This window comes from Aulonocara stuartgranti (genome assembly GCF_965226115.1).
Source record: "Aulonocara stuartgranti genome assembly, chromosome: 5".
Lineage (NCBI taxonomy): Eukaryota > Metazoa > Chordata > Actinopteri > Cichliformes > Cichlidae > Aulonocara > Aulonocara stuartgranti.
Genome location: NC_138943.1, coordinates 24,976,731 through 25,001,764, shown reverse-complemented (window position 1 = coordinate 25,001,764; position 25,034 = coordinate 24,976,731). Strand labels below are relative to the sequence as shown.

General features: G+C 38.9%; 2 protein-coding genes across 2 annotated transcripts; one reads left to right on the top strand and one right to left on the bottom strand.

Moving 5' to 3' along the window:
• Positions 1-302: 302 nt before the first annotated feature.
• LOC309707451 (uncharacterized protein) lies at positions 303-5,666 on the top strand. Its single transcript, XM_082534791.1, has 4 exons — positions 303-474; positions 840-955; positions 1,565-1,786; positions 4,156-5,666. Exons 1-4 carry the CDS (start codon positions 354-356, stop codon positions 4,174-4,176), a joined length of 480 nt encoding a protein of 159 aa, XP_082390917.1. The 5' UTR covers positions 303-353; the 3' UTR covers positions 4,177-5,666.
• A 4,450-nt stretch (positions 5,667-10,116) lies between these two features.
• On the bottom strand, positions 10,117-20,068 carry LOC309707450 (adenosine receptor A1-like). Its single transcript, XM_082534790.1, has 3 exons — positions 19,110-20,068; positions 13,750-14,041; positions 10,117-13,658 (listed from the first exon to the last, which is right to left on the bottom strand). Exons 1-3 carry the CDS (start codon positions 19,442-19,444, stop codon positions 13,278-13,280), a joined length of 1,008 nt encoding a protein of 335 aa, XP_082390916.1. The 5' UTR covers positions 19,445-20,068; the 3' UTR covers positions 10,117-13,277.
• Between the last annotated feature and the right edge of the window lie 4,966 nt (positions 20,069-25,034).

Sequence of the window (25,034 nt, the reverse complement as noted above, 5' to 3'; positions counted from 1 at the left end):
TACAGCCCATCCCACTCCCGTACGCCTTTAAATAGATTCAAAGTGACCGAATAAAAGTTCAGACAAATGCAATGATGAAGTGTTAACCTCAAAACCTGAAGAAAAATGTTGTCTGTAACAGAAGACTCTGTTAGGGACAACATGCAGGAAGAATGTAAAACGTGACAGACTTCATTATTTGACGTTTAATGTAGCCTGTTTGCACAAAAATATAATAGGTGTTTTGTGCATAAGCAGGATAGTATTATTTTAATCCTGTGTTTTCACGGATACGTGGATGGTGAGAGGGGAGTGGCGCACACCGGAAATTAGCCAACTATTGCTCCTCCGGCTGCTTATAGTTAGTCATAGCCATGGCGCCGGATGAAAAAATTGTAGAGTGGCAAACAAACGAGATAATTGAATCGCTGTTTAACGACGAAAACAGTGCGAGGCCCCGTATGATAGATGGTGATTTGGAGACTGACAGTTCAGGTTAGTGCAGCTTTTGTATGTGAAATATAACGTTTCTTATACCCAACCGAGTAAGCTAGCCACAGTAAGCTAAAACGCTTACTCTGAACGCTTTCATTTTTGAATGGTTGGCATTAAAGTGTTTCCTTGTTTTATTTCTGCTGCAGTCGAAATTCGCTCCTAGCAGACATTAAATAATATTAAAACATGAAGAAGACGTTTTGAGTCTGGCATTTTTAGTCTAATATTATTATTTCCTCTTATACCCCACGGAGTTCATCTCAGTGTCTTCGTCCATTGCTTGTTGTTAGCAGGTCTAACGTAGGATGACTGTCAGTGTTAATATGACAAACGTATTAACCGTGTGCTTCTCTGTGTTTTTAAAGACGATTTTGACCCGGTTATAATCGCTGATAAACTGAGAGCTGTCGCCGATACCCTGAATAAGGACCCCAATTTTAAAAAAGCATTAGATGAGCTGAAGAAAACCGCAGCAACAGAGGTAAACCCATAAAACACACCCTTATTTAATGTCCTCTTTGTCATTATTCACACAGCAGCAGGATGATTGTAAACTGTTTTAAGTTTCTAAATCTACAGTGTCCAGTTTGGTTTTGTAACAGCTGAGCTAGATAATGTTAGATAATGGGAAGAGCTTAAAGTCCCAGTTTGATTCTGAACCATATATTTCGGTGTTAGATCATCACCAGAGTCACCATGAAATAGATTTTCCTTGTTTGAGGTGACCAAATACTTATTTTCCACCCTGATTTATGAATAAATTCTTTACAAATCCTACCATGTGAATTCATGGATTTTTTTTTCACATTCTGTCTCTCACAGTTGAAGTGTACCTCTGGTGCAAATTACTGACCTCTGTCATCATTTTAAGTGGGGGAACTTGCACAATCGGTGGCTGACTAAATACTTTTTTGCCCCACTGTATGTGGATGCCAGGTCCTAGGAGGTTAATATAATATGCTCTATTGTATGCTGATAATTTAGGAGATAAAGTATTGGTGTCAGTTGAAGAAGATGGATGGATGTGGTCAGAGTTATTAGGATGTTTGTTTTCCGGCTTCTTATAAAGTACCGCCTCCTCTCACCCCAGGCTACAGAGGCTGCATTTGAACGTGGCGTGGAGCTCCTATGTAAGAGTCATGTCGCTCAGAAAGCTGACATTGCTCCAGAGATGCAGCTGATCCGGGCCTCAGCAGCTATTGGACTTTATCTGAAAAACTCATACCCAGAGATGAAAGAGAATGTCAAGACAGCCTTGGCTTCATTCCTCAACAGGCGGGTGGGCAAATGGATCACTGAGAAAGGTGGATGGGTAAGTAAACTTTTAAGATTCAGATCACTTCAGATTTAAGTCTAAATATGACAGTAAACCTCAACCAAAAAAGGTTGACTGGGGTATTGATGACAAGCTGCCGGATGGACTGTGTCGAAACCTTTTCTTCTTCTTTTTTTGTTAATGCAATGACTCAAGAATCTTGGGATTTCCAAATATATTTTTCTGTGTATTAGATGTTAATCATAATAAGGTTGGAGGTCAGACACTGAAAAAAATGACAGCTGAAGTAGCCTTTCAATTGTCCCACTGCAAATATTGGTTAAACAATATGTTTATGTAAATACACTTGTAATGAGTAAGAATACCATGGTAATTTGGGGCTTTTATTGATTTCTTTGAACTGCTCTTTTTCCAGGGTGGAATCACAGTAAGGCATACATCTCATACATTTTCTCCAATCCACACAAGCTCATATATATATATATAGGGCTGCTCGATTATGGCAAAAATGATAATCACGATTATTTTCACTGAAATTGAGATCTCGATTATTTGACGATATTTATTTAACAGTAACAATGTATTGAATAATGACTTTAAAGATTGTCAAAAAATAATATAAAATAGTGTGCAAATACTGATAACAGTGCAAATGTTTGCAATATAAAAAATAAATGAAAAATGTAAACATCTATGTTTAGTGAACTTTGTGGTGTTGCTCTGTGGTGCAGCTACGACACTGTAGCAAAGTTTACACACTATGTCTACTTGATCCACGTCTGACTCGCGAACCCATAATGTTTCCACACCACTGAAGTTTTTTTTACCTCTCTTTTCAACCAATGGCAGTCACTCTCCTCTCCAAATAACTTCTGCTTAGCTTTCCGAGCTTCCCTCGGGTCCTCTTAATCAGCGGTCCCCAACCCCCGGGCCTCGGACTGGTCCGGTCCGTGAGTCGTTTGGTACCGAGCCGCGAGAGTTGAGGCTCAGGTGTGAAGTGTATAGTTTTCAGGGTTTTTTTATCGGTTTTCAGCGTTAATTTGGTAACCTTTTTTAACGTTTACTCGGTTTTCCTGGGTCTTTTCACGTGCGTTATGAATAAATTTTCTTTTTTTCGGTACCAGTACTAGTTTAATTTTGTTGTATTTATCCGCGACACCTTAAAGGCCGGTCCATGAAAATATTGTCGGGCATAAACCGGTTCGTGGGGCAAAAAAGGTTGGGGACCGCTGCTCTTAATTGTTGTGACACGTGGTCAAAATGCAGAGAGGTGCACTCGATTTGCCACACGGAGCAGCGCGAGAGTAAAGCACGAGGGAGTGGCTAATAATCGTCATTGTGGCCAAATAGATCAGTCTTAGTCTCATCTGATCATAAAACATTTCTCCAATAAGCATTTTGCTTGTCCAAGCTTGGTACTCTCAGTTGATGGTGATGTAAACTTTCTCTGCTATGTTGACAGTCATCCTGTCAGTTTCCTTTCATGTGATAGTGAGAGTGTGGGTCTTCATCCAGACCTTGACAAAGTGGCAACAAACTAAAAATAACCTGTACTTGCGTACAAGTGTTTGAATTGATGGTTTTGGGATAAGCGGTTGTTTATGAATGGCTCAGAGAGACCTTACCTTCCTTGGACTTTCCCATTTTATAGGTCAATCCACTAAGTGCTGACAAACAAATCATTTTTATACTGCCAAAGAGAAACTATCAGTTATATTTAGTCATGATTACAAAAACAAGAAGTTAATAGGTCTTAATTTTGTCAAGTGAAACAAAACTGTTGAACCTTTAAAACCTCTTATTCAAAGATTTTCATAATTTTGACTCTGTAGATTAGAGAAAATCCAAAATGAAAAACAAATGAATACATGGTTTTTTTAAGGTATTTGGGATGTATGCAGTACAGATATTCCACCCTGGTAAAATAACAGTTCAAACAAATAATTAAAATGATAAGTGTATGTAACCAAAGCTCTACAGAAGAGGAGAAAAGTAAGGGTCAGAGAGTCTTTTTGTATAAATGTTTCTAGTGTTTTATTAAAAGGACACTGCACTTTGTCCTGATTGAACTTGTTAAACCTGACGCACTTGGCAAAGTTACTGAGGCTATACTGACTTACTCTACAGGAAATTGCAGATGACCTTGTTATGCAGCATTTTTACAACATGAAATGAACTTTTATCTTAGATGATTTTCGAATCCGTCGGTCATTCTTAGTCTGTCTTTGACCTGAACCACAGTCTTATTTTAGTTAAGTCATCTTTAATTTTGGATTCAGTTGCAGTTCAAAAAATGATTAAAAGACCATTATTGTTGTATTATACACTTTGTGCAATATCTGAAATGTTTCAGTGACATATACAAATTCATGTCTTTTCATTGTGCGTGTTTTGTTACTTTTCAGGGCAAAGTTGCACCTGTTTGAGACTAAATCCAGCCAAACCAACCTCATAGAGCTCTACAATCAAACTGGGTATTAATTTCTTAAATGTCTGTTCAGGGTTTTGTTATCACACAGGCAGACATGTTATCACACACTAAGCCTGTTTATTATATGAGAGAGAAGGGGGGAAAAAAACAGAACACTTTCTCATTGAAGTTCCTGCTTGGCTGAGCCCATGTAGTGATTCTTGGCTTTATATGTGGTGGTAAAATAATTGTATTACTTGAAATGCTCTCCCTGAATGGGTTAATAAATAAAGGGCAAATAATATAAAAATATGATACCAGCGGATCTTCACTACATCATGATCTTAAGGGAGAGTCTTTTGAGTAATCAGTGGGGTAGCCTCTAATCATGTCTATTTATTGTCTTTCTAAGTGCTGTCTTTTGGGAAGCTCTAGCATTTCTCAGTAAGGTGAAAATGCTTAGATTAATTAACATTATTTAGTAAGTTTAGGTGTGTTTTGAATTCTTAATGGGGAAAAACCTTAAAAAAGGGATTTGTCCCTTTTGCAAAACATGTTAAGATTTTGACTCCATATGTACCTTAAATCATACTCATTACATTTTGCTATCTTTGATCGAGCTCTAAATTCATGTGTTTGAAAACAGTTTAGTGAAATGTAGGTAGTCTGTCATATCTTGAGCCATCAGATGATGAAGAACCTGCTGTCAGGTTGTTATTTTTATGTCTGCATTTTATTTAATTTTTTTCACGATGACATATTTGCACTGGGAAAAACTGAACAACTTCAAAAGTAGGTACACACGTGTTGCCATTAGGGATGTGCCAATTGCATTAAAATATTAATTTGTATGTCAGCTGGTAAAATATTTTTTATTTTCTTATTTGTTTCTTCTTAATGACTCTAAACAGTAGTGGTATATACTTAAATGTAATGGTTAATCCAACATTATGGACAAGGGTTTTAATTGAAATTATATTTCTAATGCTAAAGTGTAATTCATGTTATCCATGAATTTTCAAATTTGCTGTTTTACAAAAATTCAGAAAAAATAGTAAAGCACTTAAAAGAAAAAGAGACCAACAGAAAGATTAGTTGTTAGTGCCGGCTCAAATTAAGTTCAGTGAATTCATTAATTTTAAGTAGGTTTTTGACAGGATTTCTAAAATAATGTTTGTTTTTCTGTTTCGTCAATGACTGCTTAATCAATTTTAAAAGCATTTGTTAAGCACTGTATCTTTAAATTTAGGAAACTAGATTATACAGTGATGGATAAAAAAAACAGTTAATGCTAGATTTGCTGATGGCAATCAATGAAGCAGATATTAGGAAATCATGGTTATTGGTGCTGTACGATGATGTCATTAAACCCAGCAACAAAAGCAAAAAGATGAAGCAAATAAAAAATGAATGTATATTTGCACATTGTTGTCAGTTAAAAGTGCAACTAAGCTTTTTCTTTTTGTAATTTTTCTAATGATTCAATAAAAAAAGAATTTGAAAATCTTTTCGAGTATCATTGAATTATTGTTGAATTGTATTACACACACACACACACACACACACACACACACACATATATATATATATATATATATATATATGTGTATGTGTGTGTGTGTGTGTGTGTATATATGCGTCACACCAAAGATGTACTTTTGCAGTATGCAGTATTCAACCCCTAAAAAAATCTAAGCATATTTGCGTATACAAATGCGACCGCAATGATTCCATCTTATGACTTTTTAGCATCTTTGTTTAGTCGTTTTTGTCTTAAAATATTTCCAGAGGACATAGGATAGTTTTTGTGACTAAATATACATTTGAGTATCTTTCCATTCAATGCTGTTTACTGCCAGTGTACGGGGATTATGCATCTATTGATTTAAGCTGATTACTCTGGAATATTAAAGTGTGATAACCTAGGAGTCAAGTTTAACTATAGTCATCATACACACTCACTGGCCATTTCATTAGTTACACCTAGCTGGTAACAGATTGAACCTCACTTTTTTCCCCTTAATTCTTCCTTGAATAGGTTCAATGGTTCTGGTGTATATTGATGTAATGTTGGCTGCCCATCTCACACTCTTCCGTCACTCTCTCCCATTCCACCACATTCCAAAGGTGCTCGACTAGATTGAGATCTAGATATATATATTTTTTAATTTTAGTTTTTTTTTTTCATAGTCGTCTCTTCTCCAAGTTTGGTGAGCCTGTTAAAATGTCACTTCAGTTTTCTGTTCCTAGCTGACGAGAGTGGTCTTCTGCTGCTTTATCCCACCTGCTTTAACATATTCATTCAAAGATGCCCTATATCCTGGTTGGAACAAGTGGTTATTTGCGTTGCTGTTCCTTTCCTAGCAGCTCAAACCATTCTCTGTAAACCCTAGAGGTGGTTGTCTGCGGAAAATCCCAGGAGGTCAGCAGCAGTTTCTGAAACTCAGACAGCCATACGCTGGAAGTCACTTCAGTAGCCTTTCTTCCCCATTCCGCCGTTCGGTTCAACAGCTCAGGTTATCTTGACCGTGTCTACATGCCTAAATGCATTGAGTTGCTGGAATGTGATTGGCCTATTAAATATTTTTCCTAACAAACGCTCAAACAGATGTACCCAAGGGAGTGGCCAGTGTGTGTGTGTTCTGATTAATTGTTCATATTAATGTTTTAGTTGGACTCACTTTCCACTCGTGCGCCCTGAGATCTCCTGACGTGTTGGCAGAAGGACCAAATTTGCAATAGCATAAATAAGATTAGGAGCAACATTCCTGCTGTCCTCCTTCCAGTAGTATAAACTGGAAATTTTGCATAGACTTGCACGTATCTTCTGGCTCCATGTAAGCAAACAAAAATGTTATCTGTTAAGTCCTCCCAGTCCTGTGATGCTTCTGATTGTAGATAGTTTTACTATTATCATCATAGTTATTTCTGAGCAGCTACCAGTAGAGTGCAGCACTGCACACTAAATCAGCTCTCTGCTAGATGCCAGTATGGCAATAGCCAAAAAACAATACATTTGCAGAGGGGAATTAAGAACAAACCATAACACTAGTTTGTATAAAGTTTGGAGATATCAAACATGAACAGTTTTATCTGCCAGCCTCTTTTAAAGGGAGTGTTTTCTGCTTTTCTCCGTTGCTGCCTCTGACTGCTTTTCACACTGGGACTCAAAGCATCTGACTGTAGGTTTTCACCCAGGTGTGGAAGTTGGAAAGCAAAGAGAGCGCATAAATATGTGCGAAATTCTTGCTGACAGTCCTGACACGATGCAACGCCTTCACTGACCTATAAATCTTGTTGCTTTACTTGGGTTTCAATCATCTTTTGCCCTGGAATTTGTTCACTATGTATATAGACACTGTGCTTTCCTTAAAGTTTCTATATGTATTCAAATGCATCACACATACATGCAGACAAAACTCATTGAATAAAAAAAAAACATACTGTCTTCAAACTGTGAATGGCAAAACTTAAGTTGTAGTGGACAGCAGCATATGATTAATGCAGTACTCCCAAAGCTTTTGCTTTAATGTCCTGTCTTTGCACAAACATTTCATTGGAGTCTATGTTACACACACACTTCAAATTCAAACTGAACTTTTCTCAAACTCACCATCTTCATACTTTGTATCTGACTGCTCTATCTGGTTCTGATAAAGTGTGCTGCAATAACGTGAATCTTCATATTTGAGTGGTACAGCTGTCCTTCTGCAGGTTAATGCGTGTCTAATTGCTCAGTCACTCATCGCTTTTAAACAAGATTAAGACGACCTGCATGAGAATGGAGATGGAAGCTAGTTCAAGTGACTGAACGTGACATGGTTGTGGGTGTCAGAGGGGTTTTGTTTGACTATTTCAGAAACTGCTCATCTACTGGGATTTCCCCCAAACAGCCATCTCTAGGGTCTACAGAGAATGGCCTAAAAAGGGAAAATATCCAGTGAGCTGCAGTTCTGTGGGTGAAAATGCTTTGTTGATGTCAGAGGTCAGAGTAGACTGCTTCTAGCTGATAGGAATGAAATGAGAATTCCTTTATTTATCCCATATTTGGGAAATTCTTTTGTTACAGCAGTTGAAATGATGATGAAATAATATTAGTAGGAAGGGAAGAGTAATTCAACCACTCCTCACAACCAATGTCTGCAGAAGATCACGACCATGAAGCAGATGGGCTGAGCTCTACACAGGTGCCAGTCCTGTCAGCTAAGAAGAAGGAAGTGAGGCTACATTTTACACAGCCTCACCAAATTAGGATGACAGAAAATAAGAAAAAGTGTTTCCTGGTCCAATGAGTCTGTTTCTGGAACAACAGTTGGATGGTAGGGTCAGAATATGGTGTAAACAACATGAAAGCATGGCTCCATCCTGCCTTGTATCAATAGTTCAGACTGGTGCTGTGGTGTAATGGTGTGGGGATATTTTCTTGGCACATTTCGGGCCCCTTAGTACCAACTGAGCATCATTTAGACACAACAGCGCACTTGAGTAATGATGCTGATCATGTCCATCCTTTTATAAAGTACACTGTGGTCTACTACAGCAGGCTAATGCACCAGCCATGTCATGTCAAACTGGTTTCTTAAACATGACAATAGTTAACTGTACCTAGATGACCTCCACAGTCACCAGATGCAGATTCAGTAGAGCTTAATTGGGATATGAGAGTCACATGATGGAGGTGCAACTGACATCTGCAGCAACTGTGTGATGCTTCATTTCAACATGGAGCAAACCCTCTGAGGAACATTTGCAGCACTTTACTGAATCTGTGCCACGAAGAACTTACTTACAATTCTGAAGGCCAAGGGGATCCAACCCAATGGTAGCAATGTGTTCCTAAGTGTGCGGTAAGTATATACTGAGTCCAGACAAATCAGATTACACATCATTTTCATTGCAGTTTGATTTTCCAAAGTAGAAATAGCCACAGGTGGAACTAATTACATTAACAATGGCTTCATTCCAGTAAGAATTGTAAAGCAGCTGGCAGCTGGAAAGACACAGTGACTGCAGATTTACTCAGTATTCCCCTCTGGCAAAACTAAAGGTAAGAGAAGTTTTATTTTAAACAAATAAGCAAACAAAAATCTCCTTATGAAATCACATCTAAAATACATGAAAAAATAAGAGCTAACCTATGTGTGTCATACATTTAGCAGATGATGCCATCTCATGGTGCCTGTTCTCTAAGCCTTAACATGATTTGACTGGATGACAATGGATAATGTTTTATTACATCCAAAAGAAATCCTTTTAGTAATATCCAGACTTCTTTGTACCATTTCTCATTAGATTCTTTGCAGTCAGCACAGTGACAGCTTTATTTTGTTTGTCTTGTGTGTTAGAGCCAATCTATAGAGAAATATTTTTGATACTGTTTCAGTTATTGTTACATGTTTAATTTTGTATGATATGTTGTTAGAGAATAAATGCTGCGTGTTTCATTTGTGTCGGGTAAGAAAACGTTACAGCGCATGTGTTGTAGCAGGTTAGAGTGAGCCAGGACGGCAATGGAAGTGTGCGCTGTAGCAGCAAATAGTTTTTTGACCGTGACATCTTTTGTTTGTATGTACGAGTCAGAAATAAATCTGAACAGCTCACATTAAGAAGTGGAAGAATTATTTTTTCGAAGCTTGGGACAGAAATTCGCCACTACATGTGTTTGATTTGTGTATTTTCCAACAGCACGTCAAACAACACTAAGTGCACTGAAACACTTTGCACATTCACAAGCAATCTGCTTTCTGCCTTCTCCATCAATCTGTTGACCTGTAGAGTCACACATTCCTATATACAGTAATTAGATACCGATAAATTATTACAGCCCATTATTATAGCTCTTGATTCTCAATGATAGTTTCTACACGTACAATATGTACACTGCAGATTTTCTTCTGATACTGTTATAGAACATTAGAGAATATTGCACAAATGATTTTTGAAGACTTCACACTGGTCCAGTAAACAGACAGTTTTATATGTATAGAAATCCAAAACATGAAAGCAGCAGCCAGTATAGATTCACACTGCAAAATGACATTCACTCCTGTTGTGTTCACTTTCCCACAGTCTACTAAGAGTTAACAAACCAAAACGGAACAATGAAAAAAATGCTGTGGTGTTGTGGTCAGTTGTGCAATTGCACGAGTCGATTTCATCAAAGTTAAATTTGATGTGAAAATTTTGAATGGACTCTTTGCTGGAGTCGATTCAATTACATTTAACTTTGTCATACACTTAACATAAACTAAATTATAGACTTAATGGCTTTAACAATAATTTGCATGGGCACAAAGTAAAAAAACAGAATGAAGCATTAGTACATGAGTGGTGCTGGAAATACAATGAGCAAACTGTACGTGTGTGTACATGACTCTCTGGGAAGAAGTCTGCTGCCTTTGTCAAAAAAACTCCTAATGCACACTAATCTATGCAGCTTTGTGTATATAAATTAACATACGCCGCAACATACTTCTATTTTTGATTTGCAGCTCGCACAACAGCAGAGAAGCTTGGAGGATGAATTTCACAACTGGCTCATTTGATGAACAGCTGCAAGAGGACGTGTCAGGGATAATGCAGCTGCTGCTCAGCGATGTGTTTTAGACAGTATCTCCCGTTAACATTTAAACACAGAGTTATGTATGCTACTACATAATATTGGTGTCAGCAGTCCCATCTCAGCATATATTGGTTATGTTAAAATAAAAGTCGCCGACTTTGAGGTCAATGCTGGTTGGTTTAGCTCAGCAGCAAAAAAAAAAAAAAAGAAATTCACAGAGACAGTTTAATGATCCTATACTGTTAAATATATTTTACAAAGATTCACAAGTAGATGTTTTTTTTCTTTTTTCTTTTTGTTTCCAATACCTAACACCTGTGAGTATTAGAAAGGGCTCCAGTAATACATGTGCAGTACATTATAGAGTTAAATAAGGTTGGATAGAGCTTAGTAGATGGTGCTGCTCCAACATCCCTTCACAGTTTTATAAATATACAGATTTTTATTTTTTTTAAACACACTGATGCTTTGATGTATAGTTATATGGTTACTATAGCTGGATCAGTGGTAATTACAGCTGTCCAATTTACAATTATCAGCATCAAGTAAATTCTCTGCTGTTTTTATTTTTGATTGATAAGCTACTATCATTCAAACGGTCTCAATAATGCAAAAAGCCTTATCTTCAAATGTGATAATTAACAGCACATTAAGCCCTTTCTCACAGCTAATTCATCACAATCTGGCACTCGGTCAGAAACCTCTTTGTCAAGTCCAAAAACGAAGGGTAACCCCTTTACAGTAAGAACTCCATGACTGATCTGCACTGTGAGGAACAATAAAGGCCTGCATTAGGAGGCAGGTGGATTAGTGAATTTTAAACTCACCCCTTGAGACAAGAGATAAAAACCTGTCTGGAGCCACTTTTCCCCCTCGTGTTTGTTAGATTTGGGCAGTTAAGTTGCTCATTAATTTGTATTTTAGGAAATAAATGTCATATATGAAGGAAACATGACACTCACAGACTGCTGAACAGAGATGGGCAGTAACGCGTTACTTGTTGCATATAATTTAATTTTTGCTTGATGCATAAAGTTAAAAGATTAAAACTGATAAAACAAGTTTTTTAAAAAAAGAGACTTTTCCATTTGATTACATTTTGTATGATGGATTATGCAGAAAAAGTAGAATTGGGCTGAAAGATCTATCGCTTTATTACCTATTCAGGTTGTAAATTGTGTTTTTTAAAAGTAACTAAGTAACTAAGTAATTAATTACTTTTGAAAATAAGTAATCAGTAATGGGATTACTTTTTTGGTGAAGTAATCAGTAATTAGTTACCGATTACTTTTTTCAAGTAACTTGACCAACACTGCTCCTGAATATAATTAACTGGAAGCATTCTTAAATACCAAACACTGCCACCAAAGACTCACAAGAGAGGTCACAACCATTTCCATAACCTTGCAGGGGGGGAGGAAGCTTTATAAGGCTTATTTTGGACCAAAATAAGGATGAAGTGGTTTTTACTGGATTTGGCTGCCCATTAACTCTGTAACACCAAGTGTATCATATTTGATACAGGAGTTCTTGAGACGTCTAAATCATCAGTGTGTCTTTTTTCTTCACAAACGTAAATAAATTGCAGAAAAATGTGAGATTTAGTAAATATGATCCAAATAAAAACTGCAGACTTGAGTTCTTTAAGCACTTTGGTAAGGCTTAGGAGAAAAACCGGTTTGGGTTAAAATACATCATTTCACATTGACAAAGGCAAACATCTTCCATTTGCAACAAGCTTTTCTCGTTTTTCCTTGGTTGCCACGGTTGCATGTCAGTGAAGCCCTTTTTCGCATGGTCTCATAGTGTCTCATTTCCTGACTTAGGGAACTTCTATTGACCTGTATTGGACTGCGCTGTACATTGAACAATGATGCTAAATAATGTGTCCTGATTATTAATACATGACAAGTTGGAAATGAGAACAGGTCAACACATTTGTAAAGTCCACGAGTTTGATTAGTTACAAACAGTCCCAGTTATACCCTCACACCGCTGAGCTTGTTGAGTACACTTTCTGTTTAACAAACTGTCACTGTTAACACTAGGCTACAATTTGCTTCAGTTCTTTGTTACATTTTCTGTCCTCAAGGCCACAGAACAAAGCATGTTAAGGTAGCACACACTAGGACAAATATTGGACATCAATCACATAAAAAAGGCCATGAGTTTTAATTAGGTTAAAGAAAAGAAAACAATACAGCAGACACTATTATTGTACCACATGTGCTCCAAATATACACTTAGTTAGTCCAAAAAATTGGCTTTGAAAGCGAGGGAGTGCTTGTCCCATGTAACAAAATCGGTATTTTATCAGCCAATGGAGAAATCAGTATGATTTATAGTGTTGATCTCATCCCCCAGCTGAGTTTTAATCCTCTCTCCTTGTTGGTGCATGTGGTTGGAGGAAATCATTCAGACATTGGACATCCTCTGAAAGCCATTTCAACCAGTAAACCTGTTGAGCCTGACAATAAAGCCGATGTCCTTTCCACTTTGCGAACAAGTGTTTTGACACTTGATAGTAACACAGCAATCCAATTAGTTACCAAAGGTCACACGTCATCGTCGTCGTCATCATTCTGCCTCAACCTCCTCTCATGACTCTGACCTCTCTGGCTTCCTCTTTGAGGGAGACGACCAACTGGATCCTGACAGAGCAGGTACTGTTTCCAGATTTTCCGGAAAGCTGTGCGGAATTTCTTGATGCGGAAAGCATAAACGATGGGGTTTACAGTTGAGTTTCCGTGAGAGAGGATGATGGCGATGTATATGAATCCAACCTCATGGTATCCTGGGCAGAAGAGAGTAATGCAGTTCAGGATGTGCAGAGGGAGCCAGCTTACTGCAAAGAGAAACAGAACTAGGGCGAGGGACTTGGCCAGCTTAAGCTCCTTTCCAAAGTAGCGTCTTGGGTCAGTGTGGCTTGCTGTTACCTACGGCAAATTAAAGAACATGATATCAGTGGAAAAATGTAGTATTCACACAGTCTTTGATTTGCCCGGCACGAGAAGAAGATGGTCTCACCTTTTTGTTGAGCTGCTTGTGGATCATGTAGAAAATCTCAACATAGATGGCGAGCATTAGTAGCAAAGGGGGCAGCACCCAGCCAAAGAAATTGAAGTAGACCATGTAGTCCATACTGATGACGGTCTCAAACTTACAGACCACCAAGGTGTCATTTTTCAAGCTGCCATTTTTACGAAGTTGCTGCAGGTTATTCCATCCAAGCATCGGAGTGAGACCCACTATGATGGACACCAGCCAACACAATAAAACCGCTGTGCCGGCTCGCCGTGGGGTCACCACCCTCTTGTAGCTATGGCAACAAAAAAGAAGATGAAACTCCAAGTAAATAATCTGTGTGAAGTCAGGTAGATGACTGACTGTGGACTGTTTAAAATTATATAACAGTATCTGTACATAAGTTAATATCCTATTAAAACATCAAATAATATTATACTTTATTTATAGTTTTTTGCATTTAAAGAAAAAAGAAAGGTTTAAAAGAAAAACTAAAAGGCAAATCATTCCATAAACATTTAAAGCAGATACAAAAGTGTGCTATAGTTCTTTGTTTTGCTGGAAAGGTTTGTGTCCAGGTGTTGATGTGGATGCTACTTTGACATATACTGCACACCTAAACATTGCTGCAGTGACCAAGCACACCCCTAGCTGTGGTACTCCAACTAACGGTGGCCCGCTGCAACACAACAGTGAGCGCCGTCACACCCTGTCAATCTGCTCAGGAACATTAAAGCTCCCGTGCTGTTGGCTCGTCATAGAAACTTGCTGGATGCCAATCCAATTGAGCATTTGTGGAAAGCAATGGAAAAATCACAACCCATGGAAGGCTCCACCCAGCAGCTTGCTGAATGCAAAGGATCCACTGCCAAGGTCCGGGTGGCAGACAGCACAGGACACCACCAGAAGTCACACATCCATTACCCTACAGGTCACAACTGTTTAAGGGGACCTACACAACGGGTCGGCAGGTGATTGTAAAGTCATGGCTGGGCACTCTGAAACTATATTTTACTCAAGAAAGTGCCTTCTACTGTGTTTTTCTCATACCATATGCTTATTTGATTCATATACAGTTATACTGTGTGCAGACTTGTGGGAATCATAGCATGAAACATATTTACCATACGTTATTCTCATGATTTTTAACATTTAACATGCTAACTGAGGCGTGTAGAGTCTGAGCAGTCCACCATCTGACCTCGTGATGAATTTGTTGGGACGTCCACTCCTGGGAGATGTGTTAACACACACCTGAATGCTTCAGACTAATGAACTGCCATAACGTCTGCTTTTTGTGAAGGTGCTCACACTGACTGATAATCAGTTAATCAAGTGCATTTGATTAGTCTGTCTGCTACGTACTCTATTAATTCCTATGGAAACAGCAAAGGTGTCTTTTGTTTTTCACAGAGCTACATAAACCCCTGTGAAAACGTTCTTTTTCACATGACCTGATTTATTACTAGAGTGAAAGAAGAAATGATCATGTGTTCTTTTCCTCATGGCCTGTTCTAGCTCTTAAAGGGAGAAACCGGTGCTTATTCACTATGCATGGTCTAAATGACATTTATGTAAATTAGTGCCTATTAAATCAGGTATCTTATTTTGCACATTTTGACACAGAATTACATTTGTACTATACAAAAGATTGTCCCAATATACATGCCATATATTTGTGGCCATGGTAATAAGCATTAATTAAAAATGTGGGCTTTGTAAAATTTGTAAAATTGGCTATTTAATATACACTAACTGGACAAAAGCATGGGGCCACCTACACATTACACCCACCGGAGCTGCTTGGCTATGGAAACCAATGAGACGAAGCTCCCAGCGCACAGTTTTTGTGATGACTTTAATGCAAGAGGATGTTTGTAACTCTATGTGAGTTGCTGCACTTCCTTAATGTTTCTACTTTCCAATAATACAACTTACAGTTGATTGAGGAATATCTAGCAGGGAAGAAATTTCACAAACTGACTTGCTGCAACAGTGACCTGCAAGATCACACTCAAACCGAGTGAGCTATTTGGAATGGCATTCTTTCACAATTGGTTTTAAAGGCAGACTGCGTGGAACACGTATACACCTGAAGCAATAGAAAGCGAAACATCTTGATTAAAAGATTATCAGGTGTTAAACTAAAACTTTGTAAACTAATTTGTAAACTAATGATAATACATTATGTGTAGAGAAAGTTAATAGAACATTAAGTCAACCAAATCAATCTGCAACAGCAAAACAGAAAACAGCAGTGGTCTGGTTTCTTGCAAAATAATTCAGCTCTTCTTTCTTTCTCTGGCATCGCATTTTGTCATGTTGTCCTGACAGAATTATAGCACTGGATTTTTTGTTCATTGTGCAGTTATCACTTCTTTACTTATCACAGATCTCTGCGTGCCACTAAAGTGTTGCTCCAAGAAATCAGCTTTCTAGAAAAAAGATATACTGTGATATGTAAGCCAGAAACAGGTCCTGACAAGCTCCTGGTTTTCAGAAGAAGAAATTAGGAAGTTATTAAACTCAATACAATTCTTTGTTATCTTCCTGGGAAGTGATCAGTCCTGTTTCTGACAAGCAATGAGCTGCTGTTATAGGTTTGTGAACAACAACTGTTAAATACTTGTTCAGGATTCCTGTAGCAACCTACCTTTTTTCCTATTTCATTTCTAAGGAATAAAAGCTGACTCGCTTAGAGTAAATCATTGAGCACCTCATGTTAGTACTTTGCTCTTACCACAGCTGCGTTATGGCTAAAGTCACACTAAGGTTACGACAAACACACTGACAAACTCAGGTACGTGTGAGAACCAAACTATTATCATTCCTCTTTTTCCCCTTTTTGTCTTGTCCTCTCTCACACACGCACAGAGCTGGATATAGTACACACACGCACACACACAGAGTAAGAGTTCAGCCAGGGTGCAGCAGACATAACACAGGATAAATGAACGAAATGAAGTTAAAAAAGACCGTGTCTGGAGGGGACCTTCCCACATGTGGCATCATATGACATTTCTATCTTGATCTGTGCATTCATAAGTCTTTGTAAAGCTTTTTCTAAACCTTGGATGGTTGGCTGGCTGCATACAGATGAGCAGTCTGTCTGCCAAAAATTGATTTCTGGATTCTACTGTAGTCCAGTTATCTCGTCTTTCCTCTGGGATTTTGAGCCTCATCTCCCACCTGGAAATTCTATCATCCGGGTAAGCCAAACAGTGACGCGTGAGGCAATATCAGACCGTCCTTATCATGACCACGTGCTTCCAAACACTTCAGCTAAAAAAAGCAATCACTGCTTGTTAAACTGTGTCCCTCCAGAGTCCCAGGGGTATTTAAGGGAAGAGGACTCCGTTTCTGGCTCATATTACCAGCTCGCTACGAATCGGTAAAACACAAATTGCAGGTGCTAAGTATTTGAACTCTAAATTAGAGTCTGTTGCTAAAGCGCATACTCTGAATTGGAAGAAAAATGTATCTGCTCACAGTACTGTGCAAAAGTCTTGAGTCACCCTTCATTCCTAAATATGTTGCTAGGGAAATGGGAAATATGTACTGGGATTTATTGAAATGTGTGTAAACAAAAATATTGCATAAAGTGGGTCCTAAAATTCTAACAATTCAGTTTGGTGTGACCACCTTTATTCTTTAACACAGTCTGGACTCCCTTAAGGAAGCTTAGTCATTTCTTTAAGTAGTCTTCAGGAATAGGAAATAGCTCTTTAGCTTATTGTTGCAAAAATACTACTTTATGCCTGTCAGACTGTGTTATCTTTGGCACTTTACACAGATTCAACTAATTAAATTAAAGCCACAGCAGATGATGTGTTTTTACAACAGGCTGCTATTAACAAAATGTGCAATTTGAAATTCGTTCTTTTTGTAAATTGTCTGTTGTAGACACAACACTCTTAATTTGTTGAGTTAGTCCCCTTTTTATGCTTGAATGATTCACAGGTCAGTGTTGAGTGGCTTAAGAAACAAAAATACATTCCTGTGAAAACAGTCAGGTACAAGGAGTGGTCTGAAAACGAGTCTAAAAGCAGACAATTTCCAAAGAACATTTTTGAAAGATCTTCAGAAAGAACTATTGGCTCAAGGCCACATTAAAAAAATTAGAAGAAAGTCTGGACCCTGAAAGCAAAAGAGGGACAGTTCAAGATTTTTGCACAGTGTTCTAACACTGTAAGAAGCACTGCCTTTTTTGTCTGTGTTAAGTAGACCCAGTATCACTGTTTCTGCTGGAGGACATCCCAAAAATAAAAAGACCTTATGTTTGATTATTAGAGGTATGATTCATACTGATACGTTTAAAGGAAAAATAAAGATGGTGCTTATTAAACTTTACTTCATATAATAGAGACATTAATTTATACTGCTTTTGACTTGGGTAAATCATCTGCTGAATGCATCACATGGTAACTACACCTCAAGACTATGATGAACGGGACTGAAATCCCCAAGAGAACGCAATAAATAACAGTTTATTTATTACAAGACCTATAGCATTCATATAACAGATAACATATTTGAACTGTTGTCTGGCTAATGTCACTGTAACCTATATTAATGCCCCTGCACTGACAGAGAGCAGTGTGTGTCTGCTGGTAGCCAACTTGACAAATTATGTAATCCATCAACCAACCACCATGAGCCTATTGACCAATCATGCATTCTCTGCCTCACTCTTACAGGCTTATTTTCAAACGAGCCAGCTTCAAGTGGACGAGAAAGACTTTTTCATTAAAGAGATATTAGGGTGAGACAAAAGGAGAAGTGCAAAGTGATAAGGCACTGAGTGCAAAACCTCAGCTTCTCCTCATGACAGAAGTTACCGTAACAGAAAGGCATATAAAGATGATTCTTAAAATTAAACAATATATATAATTAAGAAGACGAAAATAAAAGTCAACAAGCTTTTCTGTTTAGCACAGACTGAAAACATACATATTTATCTATCTATCAAGGTAAATGTGCTGCAAAATGTGAGAAAAATACGCATTACTTCGCCAATTTGCACCTTATTTTGTGCGCTGGAAAGGCACATCGGAGTTATGTTTAATAGTTAAATGAATGAAAGTGTTAATAAACACCGATAAGTCCGTTAGCTGTATTATTACAGCACCAATAATTACAAGTAGAGACATTACAGAGCTGTTAAGGTAAAATTATCTCAGCGGCTAGACACACTTTTACCCCACGTATTACACGAATTTCTGGTGGGTGAAATGAAAATCCTGCATGAAACCGGCAGGAGCGTCTTTGGTTAGTGTCCTTGATCCCAGCAGCGATCCAGACACAAAGGCTTGTAGAAACGAGACAATATATTAAAAACTAGAGGAATTCACCTTTAGGCCTACCTCATGGGTATTTTGACTCTCAGATAGCGGTCGATGGCGATGGCCAGCAGCGCCAGGATTGAACTTTGTGTGAGCACGAGCACTGTGCAGGCGACCAGCAAACAGCTGTAGAAGTGTGTCTTGAGATCAATGCTGATGGTTATGGCGAGGGGGATGACAAGAGCTCCGACTGCAATGTCAGCCAAGGCCAGGGAGACGATGAAACAAAACGTGGTGTCTCTCAGAGACCGGTTAATGCGCACAGCCCAGACCACCATTACGTTCCCGATGACCGAGGACAAGGCGATCACCACCTCCATCCCAATGTAGAGAGCCTTGTAAGCATCCACAGTCATGATCGCGGATACTGGATGAGTGTGCGCTCAGCGGAGAAAATTAAACCCGAACACGTAGAAGGACTTCCCTGTTTGAGTTTGTGGGGGTCGACTGAGACACCCCTTCTTATTTTTCGCATGTTTTATGTCCCACGGATGCGGAGGTAGTGCCTCTCCTTTTCAAATGTAGTCCGGGACATGTATCCACTCGCAACTTTGAAGATTCCGGGAATGGAGTTGCCCCCGCAGTCCGGCTTGCAGAGGGACAGGAAGGGTACTGAATGAGTCACATGCAGGTTCCCATAGAGCAGATTAGCTGTGCAGCTTTCCTCGGTGTAGGGCATGTGTCAAAGGTCGGAAAAATAAACAGGGAATCCTAAACAGAGCCACGCTTATTCCAGTCATTTAATTATTACGTCATTCCATCAGTACTTACTTGGTATAAACAAAAATGTCTATGTCTCGGGGTACTTGTTCCATGTAAAAACAAAAACAAAGACACGAAACAAAAGAATAATCTAAACGTATCCAGATTAACGTCAGATTAACAGTTTCCCTTCTCTTCTTTCTTTGCAATTATTTGTAAGCGAAAGCTTGCCCTCTGTGGGAGTGACACGCCAAGCTCTGAGGAGGAGGATATCAAACATGGATTCGTGACACGTGCATTTGTCTTTTTTTTCTTTTTACTATATCAAATATTAAAGCTCACTGCGTAAGAAGTGGTGGAAAAAACAAGAAAAAGTGTTGAAAGAGCAAACGAGTTTGTTGTCAACCGTTTGTAAATCAAGCGCCTTTTTCCTCCTCAGTTATTGTGTCTCAATTTGTTGTCCAGTGATTTTTTTCGTACTTGCAAAATAGATATTTCATTTAAGGGAGTGTGTGTGTGTGTGTGTGTGTGTGTGTGTGTGTGTGTGTGTGTGTGTGTGTGTGTGTGTGTGTGTGTGTGTGTGTGTGTGTGTGTGACTCATTGTCAGTGAACACAAATGGTTGATTGCAAAACTGCATTTTGTATTTAATCAGTTTATCTTTGTCGAGTATTTGCATCAGTCTGAGGATATAAAAAAAACAGGTAAGTGTGACAAATATATGCTGCTTTAAAGAAAGGCACAATACTATTATATGTATGCTCAAATAGTTACCATGTGACTGATGCACAGTTATATTCAATTCAAATGTATTTATATAGCTCCAGCTCACAACAATACAAAGAAAACTCCAACAACCCCCCCTGTGACAAGCGCTTTGGCAACAGTGGGAACGAAAACCCTCCTTTCAGCAGGAAGAAACCTCCAGCAGAAGAAAGCTCACAGAGAGGCGGCTGTCTTGGGGGGACCTAACGATTTTTCTTGCATTTGTAAACTTAGTGGTGATAATACATGATTTTTTTGTCTTTGTTTGTTTGTTTTATTTTTTACATAAAATTTCAGAGATACACTGGGGAGCTTTGCCATGTACAGCCTTAAAGGTTAAAACTAACATTTTAAAATGAAACCTAAAATTTACCAGCAACCAATAAAGTGAAGCCAAACTTGGAGTAATATGCAAACTCTTGTTAGTGCCAGTTAAAAGTCTCACCGCTGCATTCTGTACAGTGTCAAGGTGATCCAAAGCTGATTTGTTGAAACAAGTAAAAAAAAAGTTGTCAGTTTTTGTTAGCACCCAATTTTCTATTTTGTTGGGCAGAGAAAAGAGACAACTCTAAACCTGAGCTAGGAATAGATTTGTGTCCCTATGTTAAGGGTGTAGAGGGGAAAAAGTACATTTTCCAAATGATTTTGTTTATTCTGATGATAGAAGCACTTTGTACTTTTAAAAGGGAGCTGTGGCTCTTCTTGTTTTTGAGTCATCCTAAAGGATGTTTTTATGTGATCTCCATCTCGGTAATAACCTTTGCAGTGGTGAGGTTTTCTATACTAAGAACACTACACACACACATAAATCATGATGAAGTTTGAATGTTGTCGTGCTAAGCCTTTCATCTCAGTGTAGCATAAACATTGAGTTTCTTCCCTCCTTTCACCATTCATCCTCCCTCACTTTGGTGAATCAAAGCGCACGTGTGTGTCTGTGTGTGTCTGCGTGTATCTGCGCACAACCAGACAGGCTGTGTGGTCTTACTTTACCTAACCAATATTTGCCAGACGTGAATTTTTTTCTTTCCTGGAACAACTTAATATTTATGATAAATGACCAGGGTGGTTATGTGATTCATCGTGTGCAACCAGAGAGAAATATGATGAATGCTCTTTTGGAGCCTAGCATTTTCAGGAACAATTTTTATTTGATAGCACACAACCTTTAATTTTTATTAAAGAGTGCAGCTCTGCATGGGCTAATAAAAAGGATGGAACCTCTTTGGTTGATTTTATTGTCTTTTGGCTTTATAGCTTCAACACCTGGCTCCAAGTAATGAGCTAAACTGGCCTCACTAGACTTTGCCTAATAGTAAATTCAGTTTTATCTTTAGGATTATGATTATTTTAAATCTGCTTCTGAAAATAAACTTCTCTCGTGTCTTTTAGAGAAATGACCTCTTAAAGATCTGTTGAATGTTTGGCCAGCTTGCAGCGAGCTCTTTTGTGTCAAATCTGTGTGCTGGCTGTTGAAGCATGATAATTTAGGGAGAGAACGTGCAACTCCTCGTCAACCCCTCTCCAGTCCTAAATGGAGGGGATTGTTCACTTTACTGCTGGGATGAGCCTCATATTACAAGCACTTCATTTGCTGACCTCCGGGATGGAAAATCAAATGACCTGAGGGTAAAATGTACAAAATGCTGCATAATTTAAAGTGATATTCCCAATGCTCAACCAGTCTCTTCAAAACATGCCATAATAATTTATTTAGCAAGAAACATCTCAAGTAGGAAAGCACTAAAAAGGACTTTCTGTTTAGTTTTGGATCATTTAGTTCAGTTGGCTCTTAATACAAAAAGGCAAGTTAGCATCTTTTCAGCACAGAAGCCCTGCCTCATGTAGATTTCTGTCATGAAGGTCCATGAAGGTATGCTGATAGATCCAGGCACGACGGGGGGACTATAGGGGATAATGCTAACAAATGGACAGGTGGCTCTCTGTGGAGTTTGCCTTAACGCTTCCTTAGTTTTCACTCATACTGTATAAGTGTGTCTTACAGTGGGGCAAAAAAGTATTTAGTCAGCCACCGATTGTGCAAGTTCCCCCACTTAAAATGATGACAGAGGTCAGTAATTTGCACCAGAGGTACACTTCAACTGTGAGAGACAGAATGTGAAAAAAAAATCCATGAATTCACATGGTAGGATTTGTAAAGAATTTATTCGTAAATCAGGGTGGAAAATAAGTATTTGGTCACCTCAAACAAGGAAAATCTCTGGCTCTCACAGACCTGTAACGTCTTCTGTAAGAAGCTTTTCTGTCCCCCACTCGTTACCTGTATGAATGGCACCTGTTTGAACTCATCATCTGTATAAAAGACACCTGTCCACAGCCTCAAACAGTCAGACTCCAAACTCCGCCATGGCCAAGACCAAAGAGCTTTCGAAGGACACCAGGAAAAGTATTGTAGACCTGCACCAGACTGGGAAGAGTGAATCTACAATAGGCAAGCAGCTTGGTGTGAAAAAATCAACTGTGGGAGCAATCATCAGAAAATGGAAGACATACAAGACCACTGATAATCTCCCTCGATCTGGGGCTCCACGCAAGATCTCATCCCGTGGGGTCAAAATGATCATGAGAACGGTGAGCAAAGATCCCAGAACCACACGGGGGGACCTGGTGAATGACCTGCAGAGAGCTGGGACCAAAGTAACAAAGGTCACCATCAGTAACACACTACAACGGCAGGGAATCAAATCCCGCAGTGCCAGACGTGTTCCGCTGCTGAAGCCAGTGCATGTCCAGGCCCGTCTGAAGTTTGCCAGAGAGCACATGGATGATACAGCAGAGGATTGGGAGAATGTCATGTGGTCAGATGAAACCAAAGTAGAACTTTTTGGTATAAACTCAACTCGTCGTGTTTGGAGCAAGAAGAATACTGAGTTGCATCCCAAGAACACCATACCTACTGTGAAGCATGGGGGTGGAAACATCATGCTATGGGGCTGTTTTTCTGCCAAGGGGACAGGACGACTGATCCGTGTTAAGGACAGAATGAATGGGGCCATGTATCGTGAGATTTTGAGCCAAAACCTCCTTCCATCAGTGAGAACTTTGAAGATGAAACGAGGCTGGGTCTTCCAACATGATCCAAAACACACCGCCCGGGCAACAAAGGAGTGGCTCCGTAAGAAGCATTTGAAAGTCCTGGAGTGGCCAAGCCAGTCTCCAGACCTCAACCCCATAGAAAATCTGTGGCGGGAGTTGAAAGTCCGTGTTGCTCAGCGACAGCCCCAAAACATCACTGCTCTCGAGAAGATCTGCATGGAGGAATGGGCCAAAATACCAGCTACTGTGTGTGCAAACCTGGTAAAGACCTATAGTAAACGTTTGACCTCTGTTATTGCCAACAAAGGTTATGTTACAAAGTATTGAGTTGTATTTTTGTTATTGACCAAATACTTATTTTCCACCCTGATTTACGAATAAATTCTTTACAAATCCTACCATGTGGATTCATGGATTTTTTTTTCACATTCTGTCTCTCACAGTTGAAGTGTACCTCTGGTGCAAATTACTGACCTCTGTCATCATTTTAGGTGGGGGAACTTGCACAATCGGTGGCTGACTAAATACTTTTTTGCCCCACTGTATATCAAAAGTGTCTGTCAGCTAAGAGTATACTCCGAGTTAAAAATGACTCACTCTTAGCTTTAAGTGAAATGCCCAGTGACAAATCTGCCACTCAGATGGAATGAGGAAGCTGTTTTCAGGAGTTGCAACATTTTATATGGTGAGCAAGATAACAATTTCCTTCTTTCAAAACCTTATGTTTAAACAGAAGAGAAGACAAAGACAGGGAATAAGAAAAACGTGAAGATTGACACTAAACATTTTAACAGAGACGGGAACACGGGAAGGCCTTTCTTAATTGTCCAATTTGTCCCTCCTACTTCCACACATGACCCGAGTACTGATCTTCTATGCCATATTGAAGGATGTCTCATTTCTTAAAAGGCATTTGTAGGACAGAGGAGAGAGGAGTCTTGCCTGAGGAGCTATAATTGAGGATGAGTCTTTAATGAAACATGGGGGGAAAAATGTCTCTGTGTGATTAAACATGAAGACGTAATATATCGTCACATTGCACCACTGTTGCAAATTTAAGTAAAAGATACCCAAAATATTAAACAAATGATAAAACTGACACTTCTTCAAAACTGTCTCACCTATTGCCTCGACTTCTCTGTCCACTGTCTCTTTCTTGCCTCGTCTGCTCACATCTTTGGCAAGAGGGACTAAAATGCAAGGAGAGGAAATGAAAAGAGGATGCAGAATCTGAGAAATGAGAACAGGGGATTCAGAGGGCAACACTGTGAACATAAGAAATAACAAAAATCAATAAAGGATACAAAACTCAACAACTACTAAACAAAAACCCAGGACGATGAGCAAGCCACGATCAAACAGAAAAAGACACTGACCAGCCGCTTTATTAGGTCCACCTTGATGGTACCAGGCTGGACCCTTTT